A 26,694-nucleotide genomic window follows, 5' to 3' on the forward strand; every position below is an offset into this window, starting at 1 on the left:
CGAATCCAAACAACGCCAACCGACAAAACACGAAGAAAGGGAAGGTCTCGCGTGGCCAGCTCACCGGCAGAGACGTACGACGTAGAGAGGAGGTGTCACTGAAGTGTCACGTGACCCCCCGGTTGATGCTGGGCAGATAGCAAATCCCTGTTTCTTAAGGTGTCAATGACCATACGTTGACCTAGAGCCACTTAGTGAGCTACGCCTAGACTGGAGTATCGGCACTCCGTTCCCCGATCTGCTAGTGGGCGCTGCCATCTTGGTGCTTAGAGCGGAGCAGACGCAACTGTCGATCGTCACAGATCAAAATGCGACTTCCTCAGCTTTAGACACGGTGGTAGGACGTCATCCCCCTCCACTCTCTGAAGGTGGATGACCAGCGAAGCTGTTCAGCACACGACACAGACGTGACACAGAATTTCGAACAAAGGTACGAACACATTTATTGTCTTGATCGGTGGTCATCGTGACGAAAGGTATGTACGCACACACAGTCTCAATCAAAGCAATATTCGCTTCCAGCTGCGCCTACACAATGAACTAATATATACAGCGACATAACAGGTTTGCGGCCTCGCGTCATCGATGCGAGCTGCCGATGAACACAGCGCGTTTACGCACTATACCGTCTTCGGATGAATTCTGCGAGGTCTTCCCTATATGTCTGGTGGGTTTCACAAATTCGTTAGAACGGCCCTGAAAGGCCACACAGACCCTTTATACCGTCCCTCAAAGGCCACACATGCCTTTTAGAACGATCCTGAAGGAACGCACACCTCAGAAAAATGTCTTAGTGGGCCCCACAGACCTACTAGAGGAGCCTGGTGGGCCCATCAGACACTTCAGGATATCCTAATAGGCCCCTCAGGCCCTCACAGGAAATCCTAGTGGGCCTCACAGACATTTTTTTTTTCAATAGGGAGTGACCCTTTTAGTGGACTTACGACGTCACGGGGTGATCCATCGAGATAGCGCAGCGGGCGTTTGACGTCAGTACTTCAGTCAAAAGACAATTGCTAGAGTAATGGACGTGATTAACCTCCTCACTTCACGACTACTTCAGTTACAATAAGGAGCGCCTTGCGATCCAAGAGCGCTAAGCAAAGCACTAAAAAAGCCATAAAAAACTTAGTTTTTAAAACATGCTTGTGACACGCACTACTTCCGAAGAAAGTTACGCTTATCTTAATAATTCTGATGAACCTGAAGATCACAACAGTGTCGTCTGTGGAGTGCATCCGAAACCACCTAAAGCCCTCTGCAACCAAGCATTGCAAATCATAACGCACGCATAATGCACACACACAACACATTTTGTGCTTCTCGAGTTTATCAAAACGATCAAGGGAAGTTTTCTTTTTTTTTTTAATAGCACAAAATAGCATTCTAGTATTAAAAAAATATCTATTACATCGTTCTCATTGCACAACACCGTATTGTCTTTTGGCGTTTCCTATATCTGTCTTAAAAAATGCAGCGAAAACGAATCACGCGCACGCCTAAAAGCCGAACTTTCGTCAAACTTAGCGCTAAAAATTTGAAGCAAAAAAAAAAATATGGCACTGGATTTATTTCGTATCCACCTGGTCAGCTTCGCGGCATCTCCTAATCCTGAATAACCAGCAGGGAATTAACTCCCGCGCTTTTCCGCTCTGTTCGGCAGGTGTTCGAATTTTGCGAACAAGATACCCACAACTACGAGGCCACCAGTCTCCATAATACACACAAACAGATCTCGACGTGGGATGTCATTTTGCAACACGAGGACTCCAAAAAGCAAGTGATTGTTTCTGTTTTCTGTAAATACTAGTGTATCTCCGCAGGCGCTCTTCGAGCATTTAAAAAAAAAAAATAAACTAATGAATTGAGTGCAGTTAAACTTTTCATGGAGATATATACTTAGGTTGTGCATTCATCATATTCAAATTTTATGAGTGCGGGTTTTAGGAAAAATGTTAAGCAAAAAAAAAAATGATAGTCGTTTACAAATCTCTGTATTGCGAATTTAGAGCGCAGCTCTTGAGCAAAAGGAGAGGAGGGTATTTCCCTCCTCCTCCGTACCCTCTCCTCCCCTTTGATTTCAGTTTCCTCGATAAATTTAGCGGGGAAAATGACGTCACATGACTTGGTGCCACGTCACCCATGAAAATTCAATTTCTTCGCCAGATTTGGCGGGAAAATTGACGTCACGTGACCTCAACAGCGACTAAATTCCCCGCTAAAGTAAGCGGGTAATTGAAATTGTGTAGAGGTCACGTAGTGGGGAATTAAATTGGTGTTGATGTCAAGTGACGTCAATTTTCCCGCTAAATTTAGCGCGGCTACGCCGACGCCGCGAAACACGGAAAAGGTCGCCTAAATGCTGCACTCTAAAACTTCTCTTTCATTCTCAAAAGGTAAGACTAAAAACCTTCTGGTGGAAACTGCTACTTACAAATGGCACATGATAAAGTAAAAAGGTATAAGCTTCATTGATATATGAACACTCCAAATAAATACACCTTTGCGAAAAAACATTTCTTAATGCTGTTCGTACTTTCATCTCACCGAACCTGTATGATTATAAGTGAATCACGAAATGGGTGGTTCTCATTTGAGCCCGTTCACACTTTTACCTTCTCGTTTTCACCTTCTCATTTCAACCCAGCACAAAGCAACTTTTGCTTTTCTCCCTTTCTCATTTAAACCGTTCTCAAAACAAACTTTCGGGTTTGAACCCCTCTCAAAGCGACATTTCTCATTTTAACCTTTCTCCTTTCAAACATTCTCGAAACATGCTTTCTCGTTTTGACCATTCTCAAAAAATCGTACAGCTCCATGCACTTCACGTCAAGATGGAGGATCGGTGAAGAGGTGATCTTTACGACAACTATACGACATCTATGTGATTTACATATGATTGCAATGAAGACACGTACACGACTACGGTGTTTGTCTTTATTTAATTCTTAGTGACTAAAGTGATCATTGCCTTATGGTCACATACGGGCAAGTATTAAACCCAATTTTTCGAGGCACACCTCGAGGACAGATTTTTTCCGATTGAGCCCAAGTCTATCAGCATCGCGGAAGCGAAAGAAAAGAAGGTTAGATCGACGCGTTTCGCCCTCAGCCTTGTCACAGCGCAGTCTTAGTTCCGATAAGTTGGTGACCGTAGATCACAAGGATCAGGACCTCACTATCTAAAAATGCCAAGGAAGGCTGACTCACGCGGGTTGCTCCCTCTTTTTATTTATACTTGCCACGACCAATCAGAGCGAAGGAGCGCCGTTTAAACGGGAGGTTTTTTTTTGTTAACATCCATGGACGCTTCTTTCTCTTTTTTTTTCTTTCTTTTTCTTTTCAGATTCTAGCACATAACGGGCTTCGCTGTACCATTTCTGTGAGCGTATTTTGGATGCGATTGTTGCTATGCTGGGGTGGGCGCAGAATCGTGATCCGCTCCCTGCTGGTGGTGCTCTTGAGTGGTGGCAACGGCGGCTCTTTGTGAGCGACGAGGTGCACAGCAGGGCCAGAGACCCGCCGCGGCCGCTGCTTTGTGACGCTGCCTGTACGGGCAGTAAGCGATCGCCAGTTAGCCTTGGTGTGGAACATGACATTAAGTGCTCGCATCGGTGCACACTGGCACACGTGTGCACCGATGCTTGAAACATGCTTGAATTGTAAAAATATGTACAATAACGACTCTGCCGGGATTTGTATACTGTCGAGGGAGTATAGCGAGCAACAGTATCTTCCTTGTAGTAAGCTCTCTGCACCTGTCTGGCCTAACGCTGACCACGTACCCTGTCCCCTGCCTCTGCAGAACTGTCACGTTCCCGACCAACAGGACCGTGTTCACGACCTTCAGGTTGTTTCAGCGCTCGGACGAGAAAAGTCAGCGCGTGGTCCTGGTTCTCGACGTGTCGCACAGCATGAGACCGGTGAGTCTCCCCGCGCCGTTGGCCCTTAAAAAGAAAAAAAAGTAGAGGTTTAACATTTTAGACAAAACCCCGAGACTGGCGGGAAAAGAAGGACAACACAACAGAGTCTCAAACACAGCTGAAATTTTATTGGACGGAATATCGTGGTTTTATAAGGTACAAGTGCGGGGTACTTGTTTCCTCTCGCAGCGCGCTTCTTGGCAGCCGTCCCGCCGGTACCGTTGTCTGCCGCGTCACAACCGCCGTCGTCGTCTCACAGTTTGTGGTTATTGTCTCTCGGAGTTTTGTTCACACTACGGACGCCACGTGCGCAGACTTATGCCGCAGTTGTGCAGAGGTCGCATGTCGTAGACACCAAAACATGGGAAGAGTGCGGTGAAGGCGCCTGGCACACGTCCGCCCTAGAGCCACTCTATGTGGCAGCGTAGCTGCCAGAGTAGCGCCACGCTTTTCCCTGTGCCGCCTCTCGCTGGGATTCGTCACACGCGGTACCATAACAACGAGCCGAGCTGGCACCGTGCCCATAGCAACCGAGTGACTACTCGACACGTGACCACGCAAGAGCCGTGATGTCACTGGTAAGATGGCAGCGCCCAGAGCTGGTAGATGCGAGTTTGTTCTGTGTGCGGAGTCGCGATGTGCAGCTGCTCGCCGACAATCTCGAACTTCTTCGTGCTCTCTGATGCAGATATAACGTGAAGATCTGAAAGATTGCGACTCTATACATTTTCTGTGCAAGATCGCTCTGGATATTACCACCTGTGTGACAGAATCAGTCATATCGCCGTAGTGGTGCTCGGATTCCCGATATGTTCGAGGATCGATAAGGCTTTTAGCGTGCAATTTTCGCATACTCTTGGCTTTGTTTTAACGTTAGAGTGTCTGAGAACCGATGCGAAATGTATGAGTCGCAAGTTGGGCCTTGGGGAAGTTGTTTCAGCCCCAGGTAACCGCATAATCACAGAAACGTTTAGCGTGGAAGCTTCTGCGATCTTTACGTTTTGTACTAATCAACGATTGTACAATATAGCTTTTAGGATAGAAGATTCGCATTTTTATAGCTTCCTTTGAAAGTTTGAATTTCTGAGAATCGAAACGAAAGGTATACTTCGCGTGTAGGGCTTAGGTGAGATTGTTTCAGCCCTGGGTCACCGAATAACCACAGCAACGTTTAGCGAGGAAGCGCCTGCGATCTTTCACCTTTTGTTGTAATTGACGATTTTACGAATTGGCAGTTCTGAAGATTTTGATATAACGTGGTTTCGTTGCAATGGATCGCATTTGATCCCAGTGTTGTTTGGTTTATTTTTTTTCAAGTGACAAGCTGGCGTTTGCTCAAACGACGTATATGAAATTAACTGTTATATAACAATGCATCAACACATACTATTAAACATAGATGCTCAGAGATGTGTTCGTCTTTGTAATTAACGAGTTACAGACAATTTTTTTACGTGTAATGTTTATTTTCGTTAGCTGGGCTCGTTTTGTGCTCATTAATGTCAGTGTGTTCTGATGTTATCATCATGTGTGTATGGTTCTAAATGTCCTCTTTGCAATGCCTACAAAGGCCAAAATGGCGTCAGCCGACCCCCGCTCACGCATTGGACACGAAAACTGCGTCACTCGGACGTATGCGCTCGTCAACGATCAATTCGTCGACGAATATTGGGATTCGCGTTCGTGGCCAATGAGTGCACTTACGGAACTTATCATCACTGGCAAATGCCAAGTTCTACGGTGTGCTTAAAAAACACGGTGGAAGCTTGGGGTCATCGCACCGGTGCCCTATGTCCCGGCCACGTGATTTCACAGTTCGCTTTTGAGTTGAGGATTACAGCTAAGAAAAAAGAAGTTAAAATATCATTTCATGGTTCCATTAACACGGATATGTGTGCTACACCATATAAAAATATTGACATTTTGCATGCCGGTAAACTTCCGGACGACCACTTGGCCTGTCGGCAAGAACACCTCATATCCGGCGTCCGTTTCTTTTGATGGCGTTAACAATCCTCTGGAGACCACCGTGCTGTCCTTCTTAGTTTAACCTTGTCGACTGTTCATCGCCCAAACGAGGGTGAGACCGTCGTCGACGTCGCTCCTCGCCAGTCGGTGAGATAATTTCATCTTGAATGAATGATTGGGTCTTGAAGAAATATGATGCTAAGCGTACATTTGCTTACTATGGGGCGGTCGAGCAACAGTCATGTCCCGAGGCAATCGTCCTGTCGTGGTCGGTGTTTTCGGATTTTGTTTCACAGGAGCAAAGTCCAAAAGTACAAGGACGGTACGTACGTCCCACCAAGCGGCTGACATCCCGGCGGCGCGGAAAACCACTCGAGTTTTCCGTGCACCTACGATACCTAGCAGCTTTCGTCGCCCGACAGACCCCGGGCTGCAAATCGTCTCACTAATCAAAAGAAACAAACACCGTTCCTTCGGAGGCCCTTGCCGTACCGCCGTGCCAAGCGTCTTTTACCACTTTTCAATGGACGAATGGAGATATCAACTAGCGAAAAATTGCCGTCCGGCGTCGCTGGCAGCACGGTTACCATGGCAACCTCCCAGGCCCAAAATGGAGATCACTATTGGCGTTTCTGACGTCGTGCATCTAGAAAATTTTGCTTCGTGTCGCATCTGGCAGCTACGCTGCCATATAGAGTAACTCTAGTCCGCCACAATCCCGCCCATCGATCCGTAGGGGATCACGTGACATCTCGTATTACGTGATAGCCATATTGTTGGCGGCCCGAGGACAATGTTGCCGGACGGAGCCGAAGTTTCGGTTTCGATTTCTGCTCGTGTTTAAAGTAAGATTTATCAATATATATCTCATTTTTCGCGAAGCAAATGACGTAGTGCCTTTTATTAGTACTTTTTAATGTGATATCACTCATTATCTTGAAATATTCGGAATTCAGCGGAGTTGCCCCTGTAAGACCGTGTGCATCAAAACCTGCTAAAGGAATACTTCAACGAAATTCGAAATATACCTGTCGTGTTCAGAAATAGGCTGAATATGATCCACAAAATCCGTGAATGACGGTCGCACGTTTGTATTTTGAACCTGGTAACTGTAATTTTGGTTATAAGCGGCCCACTCTGGCAAGCGCTCGGAGAGTAGCCAGCGGAGAGCACGTGAAATCCGGCGCATTCGTGACGTAGATTGTCTCGGGACGAGCAAAGCTCTGGCGACGCTGACGTGAACAGGATGTCCTAACCGTTCCAGCCGCCGAAACGGCCGAAGCACGCCAGCGATCGGGCCACCGCAACTAACCCCAATGCTGCTTTTGTGCGAATTTTTAGTGACAGGTTAACCCTCTGTAATTTTGTAGAGGGAGAATATCGATGTCTAGACATCAAAAAAGGGAAGGAGTTCCTCCTTCCCCTTTTCTCTCGTGGTGGCCGAAGGCGAGACAGGCATCGTCACTACCTGTCAAGGTTCCTAGACGGGTATTCCAAACGAAGCTTTCGCGACATCCACCAGGTGCTCTTTGCTAATCGTTTAATTCTTTTTAAAAATCCCTTTCGTGTCTTTTTTAACAAGAGAGTGCTGTGCCTGATGTGATGCCGCTCCCTTGAACAGGAATGGACCAAAAAATAAGCGCCGAAATTTCGTTGTAGTATCGCTACTCTGCTGCATCTATCGGTTAGCCGTAGAGCACTTCCAGCTTCCGTATATTTCATATTTTTTCGCGCATCATTCTTTCTTTTTTGGGCTTTACAAAATTTCGTCAATATTATACCCGACAATTTCTCGTACATATAGTACGTATAGACATTTCATCTCGTGCAACGCCGCAATATCTTTGCTCTAGTGAAATGCATGCAGTTCCAAAGTTGACTCACAGATGGCACCAGCGTGCCGGTCTGCTGTTTAGGCTCTCTGGTGTCCTCTAGGACTGGTTTTCGTGAGAGATGCAACACGTAAAGTCCGGCTCAGACAATTACGGCTGCTTAGGACCGGAGAGGCCTAAAAACTGCTTCCGACTGGCTGTGCGCGGTTGCGCGGATCTCGGCGACCTCGACTGCCATAAAGCAGCCATATCGTCGTAAGAGATCGCAAAAGGTTTTGACGCACGCGGTTGTAGGCGTAAAGGCCCGTTCACACTCTTGCGACCGAGTACGACTGAGAGAGACGAGATCTCTTAAAACTTCTTAAATGTTTTTAGAATCAGGGAACACACTGGCATTGTGGCGCCATCTATGCTGTGACCCTGCAACTGCATTTCACAAGAGCGAAGGTTTTGCGTGATTTCCGAGGTCAAATGTGCGTAATACCCATAGAAAGACTCGTTTATAACATTGACAAAAGTTTTTCGGGCCAAGAAAGAAAGGATAATGCGCGAGAAATAAAAAAAAGATATGCCGGACCGCCGAGTTTACACTGCTTCCCAATAGATGGCGCCAGTGTGTTCTCTGGTTTAAGAAGTTTTAAGGAGCCCAGGTTTAAGAGGTCGCAAGAGTGTGAACGGGCCTTTAGTGTGTGAACCAGACGGCCGACACGCAGGGGTCAAGGCCATGTAAGCAGTATAGCGCTACAAACGAGTCCGCGTTTGCCCCCACTGGCGCATGCGCAGAAATCAGGATCGCTGAGTCGGAAGCTCTGCGCATGTGTTGCATACCGTCAGCAGCACCAACCGCAGCGGGGAGCGATGAAAACGGGCGCCGCGCGGCAGTAGCATAGCAACCGGTGCTGGCGTCCCTACGTCACTTCCGGGAGGCGCCGCGTCGCTTGCATCTGGTGGATACAGATAACGCCGCGCGGTGCGCCTGTGGTGCGCCTAGCGGCGAACGGCGCGCGACGCCCAGTTTCACCGCTCACATCTTCCATGCTTTAGGGTGTCACGTGACGTCACAGTCATGTGATGTCACACGCAGCATGTGCCCAGCTGATTGGACATAATGAAGACATGGCAATTTATTATTTTACAGAGAGTTGGAGAAGATCGGCTTGCGTTCCTCCAGTGCGCAACGAACCACATGATCCGCCATATGCTGCACGACTACCAGGCTCTTGGAATCGTCACTTTCAGCGGCCGGTGCCAAGTCGCCCATCCACTCGTGGTACTGAACACAACCGACGCTCGCGATGGAATCGCCAAAGTCATTGACGGCTTAGTGTTGGGAGCGGGCACCTCGATTGGTTGCGGACTTTCCAAAGCTACCGAGGTAAGTGCGACAACCTTTTTGCATCCTGAAGGGCGTATATCAGCTTGCCCTGTGACACAACGAGCTGATTCACCCGCTGTCTGAAGGGGTGTCCAAACAGGACACTATACAAAACGCACGACTCCGACAAATCGTAAAAATTGAAGCGGACGCGCCCGCTTCAATTTCCCCGATTTGTCGGAGTCGTGCGTTTTGTAGCGTCCTATGAAAAGCGAACGCCCTTCAGAAAGTGTGTTCTGGTCATTTTGCTTTACCACACTTTTCCCACGCCTGTTTCACACCCTTCAAAATACGAGTTATGTTTTATGCAATAGCAGCCATTTTGCGATGGACGTATCATACGAAATGAGGATGTTGAAAAATGTAGCCATGAGTGTAAGTCTCTGTAGCAGGACTTTTACAGCGTGAAGGGTGAAACATTGCTCGTCTGTAAGCTAACCGTTCTTCCGCGCGAGAAGGACGCAGCGGCGTGGTCGCTTTTTGCCCGCCAAATTTAGCAGACTGCCTTCTTGCTAAATTTAACGGACGGTGCTCATGTGACTTCATCAGCGCGATGTGACGTAGCGGTGTCTCTTAGCCCTGACACGACGCCAAGTCAGGTGACGCGACACTGCTAAATTAGTCCAGCTTGCGTCCTTGTGAATACGGGTAAAGCACACCTCACAATTCCAGTACCCGCTTTATCCGTAATTGTAATTTTTTTCTTTCTGGTCCTTGGACAGATGCTCGAAGGCAACGGCACTTCGGCAAGGGGAGGGCTGGTCTTTCTGGTCACCGACGGCGACGAGAATTACAAACCGTGGATCGTCGAACAACTGCCGATCCTTGTCTCCAGTGGAGTCAAGGTCAGCACGTTTGCCCTCGGAACTCTTGCCGAAAAGAAGCTGGAGGACGTGGCCCTCCAGACCGGAGGAACTGCTTACGCATTCGGGAACCTCAAGGCCCACCCTATCGCCGGCTTGACCGTCTCTTTTCTGCTCTCGACGACCGCAGCGATGCCGAAAGAGGAGCAATACGTCGTTGTAAGTTTCTTCGGCTATAGGCCCGTTCACACTCTTGCAACCGAGTACGACCGAGAGAGACCAGACCGGTTTTTAAGCCTCTTGCGACCTCTTAGGACCGGATGCGCTACAGCGGAGCTGGTGCTAAGCAGTCGCAAAAGGCTCAAAAACCGGTCTGGTCTCTCTCGGTCTTAGTCGGTCGCAAGAGTGTGAACGGCGCTTAAGACTCTAGAGGCGACATGGCCCGCGTTGACCTCAGCAAAACAAGCGTCGAAGAACGTCGAACGGCCCACGCCGCGGGCCGTTCGACGTTCCTCGACGTTTGTATTGCTGAGGAGCTACAGAGTTTTGGGGAACCGTTTTTGCATGTCCGATACGGTGCGATAAGCCTTCCGGTACGAACTGCGCATGCGCAAGTCTTCTGCGGCAGCGCATGCGCAGTTTGTGTCGGAGAGCTTATCGTACCATATCGAAAGTGAAAAAAAAAAACAAAAAAAACAGTACCCTAAAACTTCCTGATAGGAACTTTTAGTAAACCGCACGCTAGAGCTCCTGCTATCACTTCGAAGCATGGACTGAGCACGCGCCCTCTGGACCCACTTTCCGTAGCCTACTAGAATTCTAATCTCCTTAAACCTTCACGGTCTTCGCGAACAAAGAGCTAATTAGGTACGTATAAGAGGCAGGGAACAGTTGAGACACGTCCGTTCACTTGCTTCGGTAATGCGTGATAAGCGAGCTCTCTTCATAATGGTCCCTAAAACAAGTCCGGATTCCTTCTGATCGTCGTGAAGTGACTGTCATCGACACTGAAGATTGGATATGCTGTGTTATTTGAGATCTTTTTTTAAATAGACCCGGTTCGGAAAACGCGGCACCGTGGGATACGTACAAGATGTTGTTCGATTGATGAGACTGGTTGCATTTCATGTTGTGAGCGGAGTTCACAACATAAAATTGTTCGGATACTGAAGTGCAAATAGTTCAATGATACTGAATTGCTTTTCGTAGAAGCTTGTTTTTTTATGGAATACTGTAAGTTGTGCTTTAGTAAAAAAAGACCGGTTGTAGATGGCAAGACATTATAGTACGTTCACAGCAATAGAAACACACGGGCACTATTTCCTCTTGTAAAATTTCACGAATGAAAATAGTTAATTGCGTGGAGATTCTGAATCTTACTATGATTGGTCTTTTAGGCGCGTTGTGCATTTATTTTAACCAAAACTTCAAATATCTGGGTGTAGGAGACGTAATACAGCAATTATTTTTTGAAAACGCCGTCCGGCGACGCGCGTTTTGGTCTCTGCTCCAAAGCGCAGAAAGAGGGGCATGTCACGATCTTTGATTAAATTTTTGATCGGGAAATCGGCCGCCCATGGTGTAATTTCGGTTTGCTAGGATCTTTAGAGCCCATGTATTGAGTTATACTCATAAATAAACGATCTTGAAATTCGCTTGAGTGCACCTTTAAGTAGATTGGCAAAGCTGGGTGTTTGGTGGTGTAAAAGAACACGTAAAATGAAGCAAACAATCCAGTTGCATTCGTTCTGTGGCGTACAGGATCATTAGGAATAGCTTTAACTCGTTTATCTTTGTTCCCAGAGATGGTAAAATGCTTTCTCAAAGGCACCGTCAAATTCCGTTCGCAACAAAACGCGCCAAAAACAACAAAAAACCATCAATTTAGGCGACACCAGTGTTAGGGATTGAGGCTACGCAGGCTGCCCACAGCCCACTGACGAGAAAACCCATGGCCCAGCGCACTCGGGCAACACTGACATACCCCTTTTAAAGCGATGGACGACCTCTCTAAATCGCCTGGTTCTAGACTGCCGCTTCTATAGACGTTTAGAAGTACAACTTGTGGGCGCCACTATCTTGCTGCTGGTGTGGGTATATCGTTGAATAGTTAAGTATTGCTGAGGCCGTAAGCACGCCACAGCAATGTCTGACCCAACAGCAAAGCCTTGACTATAAGACAACCTACTTAGTGCCACTAAATAAGTTACGCTTCAGAGTAAAGACACTTACCCATCTTGTGGCTTAAAATCATGGTTGCCAGTTATCTGAAGCTTTATTTGAAATCACAAGAAACGCTTTTTCGTCTTCCACAAATGTTTGAACAGTTCGCGACCGAGCAAAGCAATACCACACGAGCTTCCTAGCACCGAATCTAATGCTGCGGAAGTCTCACTTTTGAACCATGACGATCGGCAGTGGCGTCTGCTTCCTACTAAGCACCAAGATGGCGGCGCCCACAATAATATCGGGAAACAGAGTGCCGATACTCTAAGCGCAGCTCATTTTGTGGCTCTAAACATCTACCCAGAGCCGTGGATCTACCCACATTAGAAGCAAAGCAAGATGGCAGCGCCAAGAGGCCGCACTTGCAAACGTTGATAGACCAACACGCTGTTTACAAATAAGTTCGCGTTTTCCCACACCAGGTGTGGGCACTGCGCATGCGCAGAAGCCAGATTCGTGTGAAGTCAAGCGTGTGCGCATGTGTCGTGCCGACACCAGCGCCACCGCAGCACCGAGACGTCGGAGATGAGAACAGACGGGATGTCAGAGTATATTAGCGGCGAGATGTTTTGGTGGCACCATCGAACGGTTACCATTCATGACGTCATTATCTTGCGAACAACGTTCAAGTTCGATTGTGTTTGAAATGAGCATGGTGGAAGCTCGAAATCTTAGCGCTCTGCAACCAACACCGTCAACATGGAAGTTCTTGCGTTCCTCTTATTTCCGCCTGTGAGAATTCCTTTGCTGACGTCATGGTCAGCATTCGGCCAATCGTGCAAGGCCGACCACTGCGACGCTCTCGATCACGTACGTCGCCAATAGCACCGAGCTCTGGTTGGAATGATTAGTGGGCACTGGGCAGACAGAGTCAAAGCTATAGGGAGTATTTACTGGCGGCCATAGCTGTGTGCGCCAATGCTGAGCACGTGCTGACGGCGAGCTTCCATGGTTCTTTTGCAACGTGCATTCCGCACCATCAAGAGTGTCGATCTTAGCAGCCTATTGATGTGAGCTCGTTCTGAGCATGCGCTCTAAACCGTACCCACGAATATGGCGTCTACTTCCTACAGCTGCCTTCGTCTCCACCCACTGTTCAAACGTCGGCGTTCGGCGTTCGAACAGCGAATAGAAACAAAGGCAGCTAGCTTCGCGCTGGGCCCTCTGGAGTCTCCGTGCTTTCTGATCTCTTCCCGTTCCTCGGTTTTTACCAGTTTCGGCGCTAACGGCGTTACTGGTAACGCGTTCCTTTTTTATGTAACGTAGTAACGTGCTTGTTACTTTCCAGACCAGTGACGAATAAGCAACTTACGTTGCTTATTTGGGATAATGGGTAGTGATATAGAGGGAAGACGATGACAAGAAGAGGGACACAGGAGAGGTGCTAACTTACAACATGCTTTTTAACAATGCTGTAGTTAAGAAAGACACACAAAAAAAAAGATGTGGAACTAATTAGAGTTAAGAAGAGGAAGAATAGACGGAAAATCAAAGTATGGCTACACTGATTTTTTTGGGGGGGAGCTTGCTATTAGGAATTATATATATATATATATATATAGTTACATATTATAAGTAATCTAAAAGCTAAGAAATAAATTATAACTAAAAGAAGTTATTGACCAAGAATAACAATACGTTAGTATAGTTTCAAGAAGAACCGTAGAGATATTGGAATTATTTTTACGACAAGGTCACCGACGAGGTGCTGATGCAGGCGTCACGGTCACGTTTGGATAGAATGACTGGCCTAGAAAAGGTCTCCACTTGCATAATCACTGTTACAATGACCATGGTGTGATTTAAACAAGGGCGTGCACTGGCAGTCCCTTCCATGCACCGCAAGATGTCCCGCCGGTAACAACTTGACCGCAAGGGCATGTTTTCTGATCTGTCATTGACAGATCGCCCTGTTTGTCCCACGTACACTTTTCGACAAGAAATCGGTATTTCGTATACCACCCCACCGTAGTAGTCGACATACTTGTCTTAATGTTTTACACCACAATCCGAAACCTTGTCCTTCAGGGGCTTTAAATCTGGACACTTGGCGAAAATGTCGGCGAGGAATATACCTTTCCCAGCATCTGTTTTGCGCATTGTGACTTTCAGATGTACGGCACGTGAAATGATCCAAAGAGGGGAAACGAAACTGACGCTGATTAAACAGTTCGTGACTTCAGAATACAGAGAAAGCACAAGGAAAGCAACACGTAGTATGTGATGACCCTCTTTTCCGTTCGCTTTAGTTTTTTGTGTCGTCTGTTCCCTAATGATAAGAAAGAACGAATCGTGACGCTACCAGGACGTACAAAGCGTTCGAGCCGTCACGAGCGTACATACGAACAGCCTGACAATTCCCGTCGTTGCAAGGTACGTCTCCTGGAGTTTTCCGGAAAAGGTCTATTCGACTGCCGTGAGTGGCCGGTGACAAGGTCAAACGCGGCCCCGGCTAGTCACGGCCGCCGGATTCCTCGTCGACTCTTTTACAGCGGAGCTGTCAAGGACTAGTTTCCCCAGGATCGTGTTCCCCGCAAAGAAAGGAAGACACCAAACTCTGGACACCTACCGCCATCTATGAGCGACGGCGGCAAGCCTCGTATCTGGTTGCCGCCGTCGCTCATAGATGGCGGCAGCCTTTCCACTCTGGCTTGCCGACTTGCGGCCGGCCATTACTTTCCATTGTACAGCTCCGCTGGACTTCCTTCTTCACCAGAGTGGAAAGACTGAAAGTTTTTACTGAACATGGGCACAGAGCAGGTTAGCACAGATGACTCGAAACACGAAAGAATGAAACACATAGGGGCGGACGCACACAGACAAGACAGACAGGACAGGGCACAGACGCACACGCAAACAGGACACACAGACAGAACTGTCCGGTCTGTGTGTGTCCGTCCCTATGTGTTTCAGGCGTTTTTACTGCGAAGCTGTTAAAAGAGTCGACGAGGAAGTGGGGGAAAATGCGTCCGCGGATGTTGACAGAAAACTCCCCATTGGTCGTGGCAAGTGTGAATAAATAAAAATGTAAAGAGGGGGCAACCATTTTAGAAAAAAAACAACGAGAGAGGCAGTGACAGACGATGACAAGGAGGAGAAGAGAAGGAAGGAAGGAAGATAAGAAGCAGTCAGCCTTTCTTGGCATTATTAGATAGTGAGGTCTTGATCCCTTGTTATCATCTCTAGGCAACGTCTTCGAGGTTGTCCTAGGTGTCGCCCTCTAGGTGTCGCCCTCGAGGTCGTCCTAGACGTCCTCTAGCCATTGTCCTAGACGTCGTAAAAATAACAGCTTCGCTGGTCCTCCATCTTCACGCGAAGTGGAAGGGCTCTACAATTTTCTTTTTATTTCTCCTTCTCTGCCAGATGTGACGAGACATCTGCCACAATAAATAGGATAGAATTGGGGTATCCAGAGGCTGTGAGTCTTAGTACCTGAGCATCAATATAGAGGTCTCCTCGGCTCAATGGTCACAATATTTATTTATAGCCGCACTAGATGATATTTTGTTAATTTGATGCGTGTCGTTTTCCCCAGGTCGATTATAAGGCGAACCAGTTCTACTTATATACATACTAAAAAATACGAGATATTTGGTTGGTGGAAAGTGTCTTGGCTGTATGGCCTGGTCACAATGTCACATAAGACTGGGGTCACGCACGAACCTATACATATTCCTTTCTTCTTAGTGTAATTCAAACGTTACAACCGTGGCGGAAAGGTAATACCTCAAAAGCTTTATGAAGGGTCCTACCGCCATACCACACTGGTTTTGAATGGGAATAGATTCATTGGCCTCAACACACTCAGATATTGCTGCGAACAAGTTATTATGCGCGACAGACTGAAACACATCATCTCTATCAAGCGAGAACACCAAACGGACGACCGTCGTAGAGTTTTGTCGCAGGTAATAGATCACTGTTTCAGAACTTCGTACATATATAGGAAAGGGTCTTCTAGTCTTCTATTTGGAGGCTAGACAGTTGACGAAGTAGAAAACTTCGCGTCGCTTTTTGCCAAGATCCTCCCTCTGTGACGTCCATCCGGAAACGGTGCACCCTTCCTTATGGCTCTTGACGGTGGACTACCGAATCTTCTTTGTTTATGTTTTTATTTCTAATACCAAGCTCGTAAAAACAAATAACCTGAGTGTTGCCCTATAGTTCATTTTTCCTTTCTTTTTCTTTCCCTTTTTAACTTCAATTCATTCCACACTTGCTTTTGTCTTCCTTTACAGAATCATTAAAACGCCTCCTGTAAGTTAGCGCCTGTCCTGTGTCCCTGTTATGCTTGTCCTCGTCTATCCGCTATTCATGTTACAATGTTCAACCAACTAGCCCGCCATATGATTCTGTTACAAGGAGCGTCGTTACCTTAGTTATTACATCTACCCAAAACTTTAAAAAAATATTACACTTCGTTTGTTTTTTTCCATGTTTTTTTTTTTTTATAGTGAAATCATACAAATTCTTCTACTCTCGCCATGTACCTTCGAAATTTCGCCTCTAAACACGCCACGCGAACACTGCTGCTTTAGAAAAACCCCGACGCTCACGCCCATTGTCCAAGCTTTGAAGCACGCTGTCGTTTTATAAATAAAAAGTTGCGCAGAAGTGACGTGCGTTAGTTTTTTTCGGTAACGGCAACCCGTTACTTTTTATCGGTAACGGAACGCGTTCCTTCTGCAGGGTGTTCCACGTAACTTTAGCCAAGCTTTAAAAATGTTTTGGTGCATTTTAGAAACACGAAACTAAAATAATTAGTTTATTTGTTGTTGGGAGCAAGTCATGCTATTTTTTTTGTACTTTCCCAACGAATTATTTATTTAAAATTAATTAATGCACTTTTCAAATATTCAGTTTAGAGCACAAGTTCCAATGACAAAATTGTAGAGCGTCCTTAGAAATATCCAGTTTTGTGGCTTTTATCAACAAACCTCTAAAACTTCGTTTTTCTGGACTTCAGAAAAGGCTCGCGTATTACGATAAAAAACACGTGACTTTGCGCTTGAGAGTCTTGTATTGCAGCGCTCTCAGCCGCAGCTTGAATAAACTAGGCCTGCATGCTGAATAGAACACTGTTGGCAGGACGCTGTTAAAATATTTGAAATATTTGCGTTTCTATATATATATATATATAATTTGCAATTTTTTTAAGTCTCGGAAAACTACCCGTGTTAGAGGTTTCCTCTGTTGGGACCGAGCGTTTGACCCTGGTTGGTGGTGTGTCGACTCATGCCAGGCACGGGAGCGGGAGTGGGGCAGGAGACTGGGAGCCGATCAGCGGTAGCGAACTGTACAGTATGTACAGATTTAATTACATCCTATGTACAGGTTAGGCGGCTGATCGTCAGCAGCGTTCATCGAGGTTGCGAGTTCCAGCAAAAGCTAAAAGAACACCACGCTTTTGCGCGCGCTCTTGCACCAGACCGTTTTCTTTCTCGTTGTCCCCCAGGTAGCTCGAGGCTGTAGGCCTCCTGCGCTTAAGCTTTGAACAAACTGTAGCGCCCTCATTTTGGGTAGTACAAGCTCACCTGATTGAGCATAGCACTACTTATGACAAGTTTGTCGAGCTTTTTCAATTCTATGTGGTGCTAAAGAACGAAAAAACACCTTTGGACGCCAGAAATCGGCCAAACTCAACGTCGCAAGAGAATCAAAAGTGCCAAATTCATGACACCGCCACTAGGGCACGCGTCTCTTATCTCTGGGTGGAGACGTCGCAACACCTGTGTCGCGACGCTTAATCTTTTTTTTCTTTTTGATGTCTACTTTGGAACGCGTGAAATGGCGTCTCTTGGCTCACGCTCTCAGCGTCTTAGCTTTGACGGCGTTCGAATTTTCGTTGTCTTTGTATTTTCATCGTGATCTCGCGCTCCGCACCAGAGCAGGCACGCTTCTGCATGCGTGACAGTTTGAGACGCTACTATTTGTACTACCCAAAACAAGTCCTAACGAGTCCCATTCGCAGCACCCTCTGGGCAGCGCAGGAGGCCCGTAGGAGCGTCCTTTGTCCGGGACGTTCGAAACTACGCCAGATGAGTAGACTTCCCGGCGCTGCCAGTTCTGTCGGGGCAGCCGAGGCAGTTCCTTTCTTTCATGCCTCGGGAAAACGAGGGCGCCAGGTGTGACCGGTCCATCTCGCCGATCGCCGATACTTGGTGATGAAGCCGGACGCCCGCAGGGATACAACACCTCATAAAAGCCATTGAATTGGATGTTTCTGATGGACGCTCTACAACTTCGCCATTGAAACTTTAGCTCTAAATTGAATATTTCAAAAGTTCAGTAGTTGATCTTAATCAATTAGTTAATTGGTCAAAGTACGAAAAGTAACCTGACTTGGCTCCCAACAATAACAAAGTTATTCCATTGGTTTCGTCTTCCTAAGATGGACCAAAATACTTTTAAACCTTGGCTTAAGTTACGAGGAACACCCTGCATTTTAGAGTAACGTATTTCGGCATCGCGTTCCTTCTACATAGTTGCAAGTAACGTATTTCAATACATTTTTTACGGTAACGCCTACCACACTGGTTTCCACCCGCTGAACAGTCACCCTACGGTAAGTAAAGGTCCGATTAAACTCGACTCGCAACTGAACGCTGTGGCAGCGCCAAAATAGTAAGTCAACTCAGTTGTGGAACTTGCCATAGACGCTGATTATACACTTCATTTAGGCTTAAGTACGGACCATAGCATACACAAAAAACGCCTGGCAGACGGCCGCGAGAAGCGGCCGCCGAAACGGAAAAGGTGGAACGGCAGACAACGGATGAGAGGAGAGCCACGTGACTGGCGCCAAGCTGCGGAGAGACGCCGAAACACACTTCTCCCGAGCGAACAATTGTGTTTCGGGTCCTCGCCGCTGCAAGCGTTGTGCGCTGACGTCCAGGTTCCCCGAGAAATGGCTCTTTGATGCCCTGTGCTACCAGATCCTCGTGCTCGAACCCTGCGACAGGGCACTCTGCGGCGCCGTCGTCAAACTGCCAGGTTTTGTGAGTATAGAGGAGGCTATGTCCAGACGCAGCCGACCCTTATGGTGCCTGCGATGTTTACGTTGCTTTGGTTGAGTTTGCGCCATTCAGAAAGACCATCTCAAAACCCACTTTTGTTCCCCTTTAAAGTTCAACAAGTAGGAGAGTACAGGGGGCACAAAGCTAAGAAGGGGAATGTCACCTTGGCACTCCTTAGAATGTGTGGAAGGAAGGCGGTGCCGCGAATGACATCCTTTTGTCTCCTCGTCTCGACCGTCTTTAATGTGGTGGCGTTCGTTCCTTTCAACGACTCCAGCTGCTCGACGAGACAGAAGCGGTCAGCGGACGGAAAGAATTCCCCTTCACCATCCCGAAGGAGCTCGGCCACGAGACCAAGATTCTCGTGACCACCCCGAATGACGAAGACTACGACCTCAAAGTGGAGGACTCGAACGGCGAAGTCTGCGCTGCGTGTAACGTGACTCTGGGAAATCAGTCCACCAACATAGACATGCCACGAACGAGCACGGTAGGAAAAAAATATCTGTCGCAGATAGGCAGTACACATTCCGGTCTTAAACACCGACAAACATCCGTCCGTGAAAAAAAATAAAAAAAGATAAAAGCAAATCGATTAATACAGCGATAAGCGGTGATGAAAACTGAAAAAAGAGGCGATAACTGGAAATCTTTTTTACATATCGGCTAGGTTACGTAACGCATGTTAAGTTAAAAACGCGAAAAAAAACAGAAAAAAATGTAACGCTAGCTAAGTAACGTTTTAATTGCAAAAAAAAAAAAAAATCAGTACGGAAAGGAAAAGAAAAAAACAAAATAAATATTTTTCACCAACTAAAAATATGAATATGTAACTCTACTTTACATTTGCAGTAATTCTTTCTTCCGCATTGTTTTCATTGATTAGACGGATTTATCAATATGCGTTTAATTATGCATTTAGGTATGAAAAAGCACTATATTTTATAACTAGAGTTTTAAAACAAACTATCTTTTTAAATTGTCGCTGGATCTCGTTGAGTCTAGCCGTGAAGTGTGTGCGATAGTGGGCGCTAAGGGGCGGGAAATGTCCTCCTTATAAACCGGTACTTCAAACCGAAACTAAACCGGCAAAGAGCGCTTGTAATATTGCGTCTTGCGCCGGCTCCACGTGACCACGCCGCGAGTGACGTCAGCAGTGCGACGCAAGCGCAGGGCATATCGATCCTCGTACCTTTGCTCGTTTCACGACAACTTGGCGAACTGTGGAGGCTGGGGACCCGCGAACCAATAAGAGCGTCGGAGCGAGGCACGTGACCCGACCTCAAGGCAGCACTTGTGTCACCACGCCAAATGCGAGGCCCGGAAGAACCGACTGTCGTCTGCTAGCCAGGAGTCGTCTGCTCCGAAACCAACCAACTTCGAATGAACGTCCACCGAAGCAACGTATCCTTCCGCTAGAATCGCGAGCACATCGGGAACAGTTCATGAGGCAGCCGTACGCTCAACCTAGCCGCGAATCTGTGGCGCGTGCTCATGCCAGGCCAAGGCCACGGCGCTGCAAGGCAAAAAACAATCGAGCGGATACGAATGTGGCCTCACTTTTTTTGGCATAAATATTTCATTTCATTTCATTTCATTTTATTACCTCAAAGGCACTCGACTTGCGAGCGCATTAATGAGGGGGGAAATTCATAATATACAATTAGAACTTCAAAACAGCATTTTCGCGTATATGCTATTTACATCTTAGAATAATACGCATAAAAATGCACTGGGGAAAGCGTGCACACAAAAGAGCAGGAAAAAGAACACATACATGATATAACATTGCAATTTCATATATTGCGACATAATTGAATGGGTGTAAACAAAAATTAACGCAAAAAAGATCAAGATGAAAATGCACAAATATACAACAGCGTGCAAGGCAAATAAATATCAAGGTAGAGACCGCTTACTAACTGCTCATTCCAATGTACTGTTCACATTTTAACTTATATGCTGCTAGGTTAGTTTCCGATACAACTTCGTATGGCATATCGTTCCAATCTCTAATGCACATGACAACAGGCGATGAGGAAAATAATAGTGTGCGTGATTTCTGCGGCTGAATCTTGAGTTGGTGATCCGTTCTGGGTGATATATAGGAGGGCGGTTTGCAGTAGGTTTGCCTAAATGTTGATGCGCTATTGAAAATGGTATGAAACAGACATAGTCGTGACAGCCGTGGACGTTTCTCAAGAGAATGTGGACCGAGGTTGTTTTTTAGTGACGTGACGCTAGTGAATGATGAATAGTCAGAGGTAATAAATCGGGCTGTCTTATTCTGGACAGACTCCAGTCTATCAACAAGGTATGCCTGATGAGGACTCCAGACAGCGCTAGCGTATTCTAGTTTTGGAAGTATCAGCAAATTGTAGGCAAGCAATTTAGTGGACGGCGGTGCGAGAGATATATTTCTTTTCAAGAAGCCGAGGGTTTTATGAGCACTTGCTACTATGCAATCTACCTGATAAGACCAGTTTAACGTTTCTGAAAAGTGGACACCAAGGTACTTGTAAACGGACACCCTGTCAATGTTGCGTCCTTGAAGGAAATACTGGGTAGACGATCTACTTGGCGATGTGGAAATGTTCATGTGTTTACTTTTTGAGACACCAATATTCATGGGCCACTTGGTGCACCAAGTTCCGATCCTGTCAAGGTCATTTTGCAATATTAAATGATCGGATGTATCGGATATCTTTCTGTATACGACACAATCATCAGCGAAAAGCCTAATAGTGGACGTTAATGAAGAAGGAAGGCCATTTACATGTATTAAAAACAAAAGAGGCCCAAGAACGCTCCCCTGCGGTACACCAGACGATACTGAACATCGATAAGAAAGAGAAGCGTTTATTTTTACGGACTGAGTTCTATTAGAAAGGAAGGAAGCGATCCAGTTAAGAATGCACGGTTCGATGCGGAGTCGTGATAGCTTTAGGAGGAGGCGACTATGCAGGACAGTATCAAAAGCTTTGGCAAAGTCGATGAAGATGATATCGGTCTGGTGATTGTCATGAGTGTTGACATGAAGGTCAGTAATGAACTCGAATAGCTGGGTGACACATGAGTGATGTTTCCTAAAGCCATGTTGGTTTGGAAACAAAAAGTTGAATTGATCGAGGTGAGCGAGAAGGTGCGTGTATATGACGTGTTCCATGAGTTTACAAGGCACACTAGTGAGAGATATTGGTCTATAGTTGGTAGGATTTGATGATGGACCAGCTTTGAGGATAGGTGTCATTTGAGCATGACTCCAATCGGCAGGAACAATGATAGAGTCGAAGCTTTGCTGAAAAGAATAGTGAAAGAACGGGAGATATCAAGTCCCTTGTTACTTTTAAGAGTTTTGAAGAAATTTGATCTTCTCCGGGACAGATACCGACTCGAAGGTTTTCAATGAGTTGGGAAATACCTTGAGGTGTAAAAATTAAAGGGGGCATAGGCTCAATGCTGTCTGAACGCAAAACGAAAGAAGGCAACGGAAAGCGTTCATCTGTAAAAACACTGGAAAAAAAGTTATTGAACGCGTTGGCTGCGTCGCCGTCCGACAGTGGCACACCATTCTCATCAGTTATATTTGGGTGGGCGTCCCTTTCCTTCGGATTAACGACACGCCGAAACTTTTGGGGGTCGGATCGCAAAGTATCTGGTAGTTTCTGGCCATAAAATTTCATCTTGGCGTTTTTTTACTTCACGCTTGCACGTATTTGAAACAGTGTGGTAATTTGTCCAATGTAGGGATGTATTAAACCTCGCAGCATTCTGAAAGAGCCGTTTCTTTTTATTCAGGAGTGTCTTTATAGGTCGGGTGAACCATGGAGAGGCCGGATTCGATGCTATTGAAAAAGTAGGAATGTGACGTGACAACACTTCTTGAAGTTGACTTCTGATCAAGCTCCAGTTTTCATCGACAGAGCGTGATGCGTGGTTGCGCGTGTAGTCTATAACGAATTGAGCCATAGTTGTGTTTATGTCTACGGTGTTTGCCGTAGACATTCCGTTGAATAGTCGTGAATATTTTTCCGAGCCTTGGTGGAGCGTTGAACAGGGAAGGCTGTATTGACAGAAATAATCTTGTGGTCACTAATCTGGTCAATAATGTTGACGCCCAGCACGCACTGAGGATGTGTAGTTAGAAATAGGTCTAAGATGGCGTTATTTCTTGTGGGTTCAGAAATCATCTGGTGAAGACCGTTGATACGTCACCACTCAATGCAGGCGAGTGGTGACGTGGTTCGTGATAGGAGGGGGCGTGTGGCGTCCGTTGAAGGAGTCTGCAAATTTGGGGTGATTAGCACAGAATTTGGGCCGCGAATACCCATAGTTGAAACTCATAAATCTCCATATAGTTGAAACTCATAAATTTGTGACTATTCATTCTTTATTTTTCATATCTTCTCGTTATAAAGGGAATCGCGCGAGTTGAATTGCCGTTGAAAGAAAAAAAACACCTAGAATTACTTTTTGTCGCGGAGGGCTTTGTTGCTGTGGCAGTAGCGAGGCCCCGGTGGCCTCGACGATGGAGTGTTATCACATGCCTTGCTCAAGCGCCCTTAGTGGGTCGCGGAGGCCGCAGCATCCACAGCTCGCGAAGTTATCATGAAACGGAGTTAGGAAAAGAGAGTAAGCTGCGAGTCTTTTTTTCCTTCTTGTCTCTTACAAAATACAAAAAGAAAAGTGGAGTTGTTCGCCTTACGACAACTCTGCGGCACTGCCTTCAAGGTGATTTCCTCCTCGCGTGCCGCTGGTCCTCGCTCTTTTACCTGTAGTCTGGCCGCTTACTGTTTTTGCGCCGAAAACGCAAGGTTTCACCGTGCGTAGGAGGCTATATGCATGTCATGCGCCATTATTTAAGAGTACCGGGTGATGTCTTTCAGACCAACACCTGGAGATTGGTCGTAAAGCCTAAAGCGGCTAGCATCGCCAACATCACGGTCGTGGTGCTTTCCAAGCAGCGGGTTCCTGGCCAAGACCCCATCCGAGCCGAAAGCAGTGTCGAACACAACAATCAGCAGACTCGCATCTACACCAAGGTCACCAAAGGTACCGCTGCGGTCCTGGGTGCCTTGGTCACCGCCACAGTCACCTTTGGCGAACCTGGTGGAACTGGCGAGACGCTTCAACTTCTGGACAACGGAATAGGTACGGCTGATGCAGCGTCTGAGCATACGCCGTGTTGACAGCAGCGACGCCTTAGCATGTACACTTAACTGAAGTAAAATGACTAAACACCGTTACTCAAAAAGTAACTGAGAGAGAGGAAGCTCGTGAAAAGTAATTAAGTGCAAAACATGAGGAAGATAACACAGAGAAGGGAGCGGACAACATCATTGTTGCCCGTCCCCTTCTCTGTGGCACTTTCATCGTGGTTGATACTGTTTACCAACGTTACTAGAACAACTCAGCTGGGAAACTGCCATGGAGCCTGCTCTGAAAAAGTGGCACCGATCCGTACTCGATAACCGAGCTAATGGCGACCGCAACGCCGCCATTTCTCCCGTAGCGGCCACTCGGGGAACTGCACGGCTGTTTGTATTGGTTCGGGAGTATCGCAATCGATAGCATCCGCTGTGACTGTTCAATTTTGGCTTTAATCGGCCATTTTGGCACCGAAACATATACGGTGGAAGGGGTTTTATGGATGCTGACCCGCGTCTCCCAAGCGTACGCGGCGCGAATTACTAACGAAATTGGACGAACACAGGTCGGAACGGGCTACCTGAAATCACCGGTTAGACATGGTTGTATAAAATCAATATTAATCCTGCCGCAAAACCTTTTAAACTAAATATTTTAGAAAACATCTTGCGCCTGTTATTTTGTACTAATCTTCAGTGAAAGTTTCTACGAAAAGAGTTTTTTTTTTTTCCGTTTGTTTTTACGCAAGAACATGGTATTCTAAAAGCTCAAAGGGACTACAGTAAAGAAAAAAGATTGAGCAGCCATCTTCGCACCTCGAGCCTGGAAGTTTTGGTACTCTGGGAACATTCAGGGACTCTTGCAGTAGCCATATAAGGAAACTTTTATGTTTCCACTCGTTGCTAAAAGGTGTCGCTGTTATCGTATTTAGCTCGGTCTCGGTGGACGCCAGCGGCCCAGGTTTTAACGGTGAGTTTCCTAAATGAGTGTTCTAGCAACGTTGTTGTTTACTAACATGCTCGTTTTGTACTTAAGTAAGTACCAGAGATGGCGAAATTTTTTTTCAAAAGTAGTTACATTACATTACTCATTTCTTTTCTCAGAAATAGGCGAATATAATTAAATTACGTCACAAATTACCGCAGACTAAAAGTAACTAATTACATTACAATTACTTTTGAGAAGTAATGAAATTACTTCGAACTTACTTTTCAATGGAAGTGTTAAGCATAACGTAGAGCTTCTTAAAATCTGACTACAACAGACAGCTCACCGGTTTTCGCTCTTAATTCGGCGGTTTAGTTGATCGTTCAATGGCTGATGTGATTCCGTCCTCCTGATTTTGGACAATTCATTCACTTCGATTGTTCGGGGCATAGCAGCTCGTTTTACATGAAGTCGTAACGATTGTTGTAAGGTCCGCTAAATTGCCTCTTATGTGGCTTTCGACGAACTGCCCCTTCTGTGGCTTCGCAAATTCATTTGGCACAAGGTTGAGGAAATGCCCCCCTCCAAAAAAGAAATCTTCCATTTTGCCGGGACCTCCTCTCCCCACTCCCCCTCATACAGCATTTTGTCATGGGCGCCCCCCCCCCCCCCCCCCCCCCCCCCCCAAAAACAAAAGCCTAGCTACGTGCCTGGAAATGCCTATAACCTCTTTCTTCTGACACGAACGCAGTCGAATCGTTTTCTCTAAAAAGCACTGGTCGATCCACTTCCGGACATTCTTCTCGAGAAGTATTGTTTCATAACACCAGAAGTGTGCAAATTATCGCGCGTTGTCACGCAAGGGGGCCGGATGTTTTCTTGGGAGAAGCGCTACCATACAAGGAAAGGGGTGGCGGGAGCCTCCTGAAATGTGTCCTTCGCCAACAAACCAGCGGCTCTACCTGCGGGTTTGCTTTTTTCCCCGATGTAACCTCGCAAGATTAGCCTGCTTTGCTCGCGTTTGGCCGTTTTCGACTATATTACGTTCACACCTAAGCTCACAGTGCGAGGGTAGCTACACGCCAGTCAAACCAGTCAATGGCTTCCCTTTCATGATTTGACTTCGCTCTCTGCGCGTGGGCATTTTAGTGTGTGTGTGTGGGGGGGGGGGGGGGGGGGGAGGGGGGAGGGGGGAGGGGGAGGGGGGAGGCATCATCAAGTGGCGGAATACCGACGTTACTGGAAACCTTTTCTTTATCCGCTTCGCCTTTCGACCCCGCCTTTGTGTGTGTAAATAGTCACTCCCGGGTCACTGTCACAGATTTTGATCTCAGATGGGCCTCGGAAAAAAGGAATTACGAAAGTAATGGGTGTTTCCTAAAAATTACGGCCTAAAAGTATTTCATTACATTACTAAATTACAAGCAGAGAAACGCAATTCATTACGTTACTCATTACAGCAAAAAGTAACTTAAA

At 46.6% G+C, this 26,694-nt stretch overlaps 1 protein-coding gene across 1 annotated transcript; it reads left to right on the forward strand.

Annotated features, from left to right (window-relative positions):
* The first annotated feature begins 8,921 nt into the window (after positions 1–8,921).
* LOC121047157 lies at positions 8,922–24,430 on the forward strand. The gene is made up of 5 exons (XM_040502184.2): positions 8,922–9,098; positions 9,821–10,120; positions 19,421–19,633; positions 24,030–24,294; positions 24,399–24,430. Exons 1-5 carry the CDS (start codon positions 8,922–8,924, stop codon positions 24,428–24,430), a joined length of 987 nt encoding a protein of 328 aa, XP_040358118.2.
* The last annotated feature ends 2,264 nt before the right edge of the window (positions 24,431–26,694 follow it).

Source organism: Ixodes scapularis, unplaced genomic scaffold, assembly GCF_016920785.2.
Source record: "Ixodes scapularis isolate PalLabHiFi unplaced genomic scaffold, ASM1692078v2 PGA_scaffold6__148_contigs__length_123643588, whole genome shotgun sequence".
Classification (NCBI taxonomy): Eukaryota; Metazoa; Arthropoda; class Arachnida; order Ixodida; family Ixodidae; genus Ixodes; species Ixodes scapularis.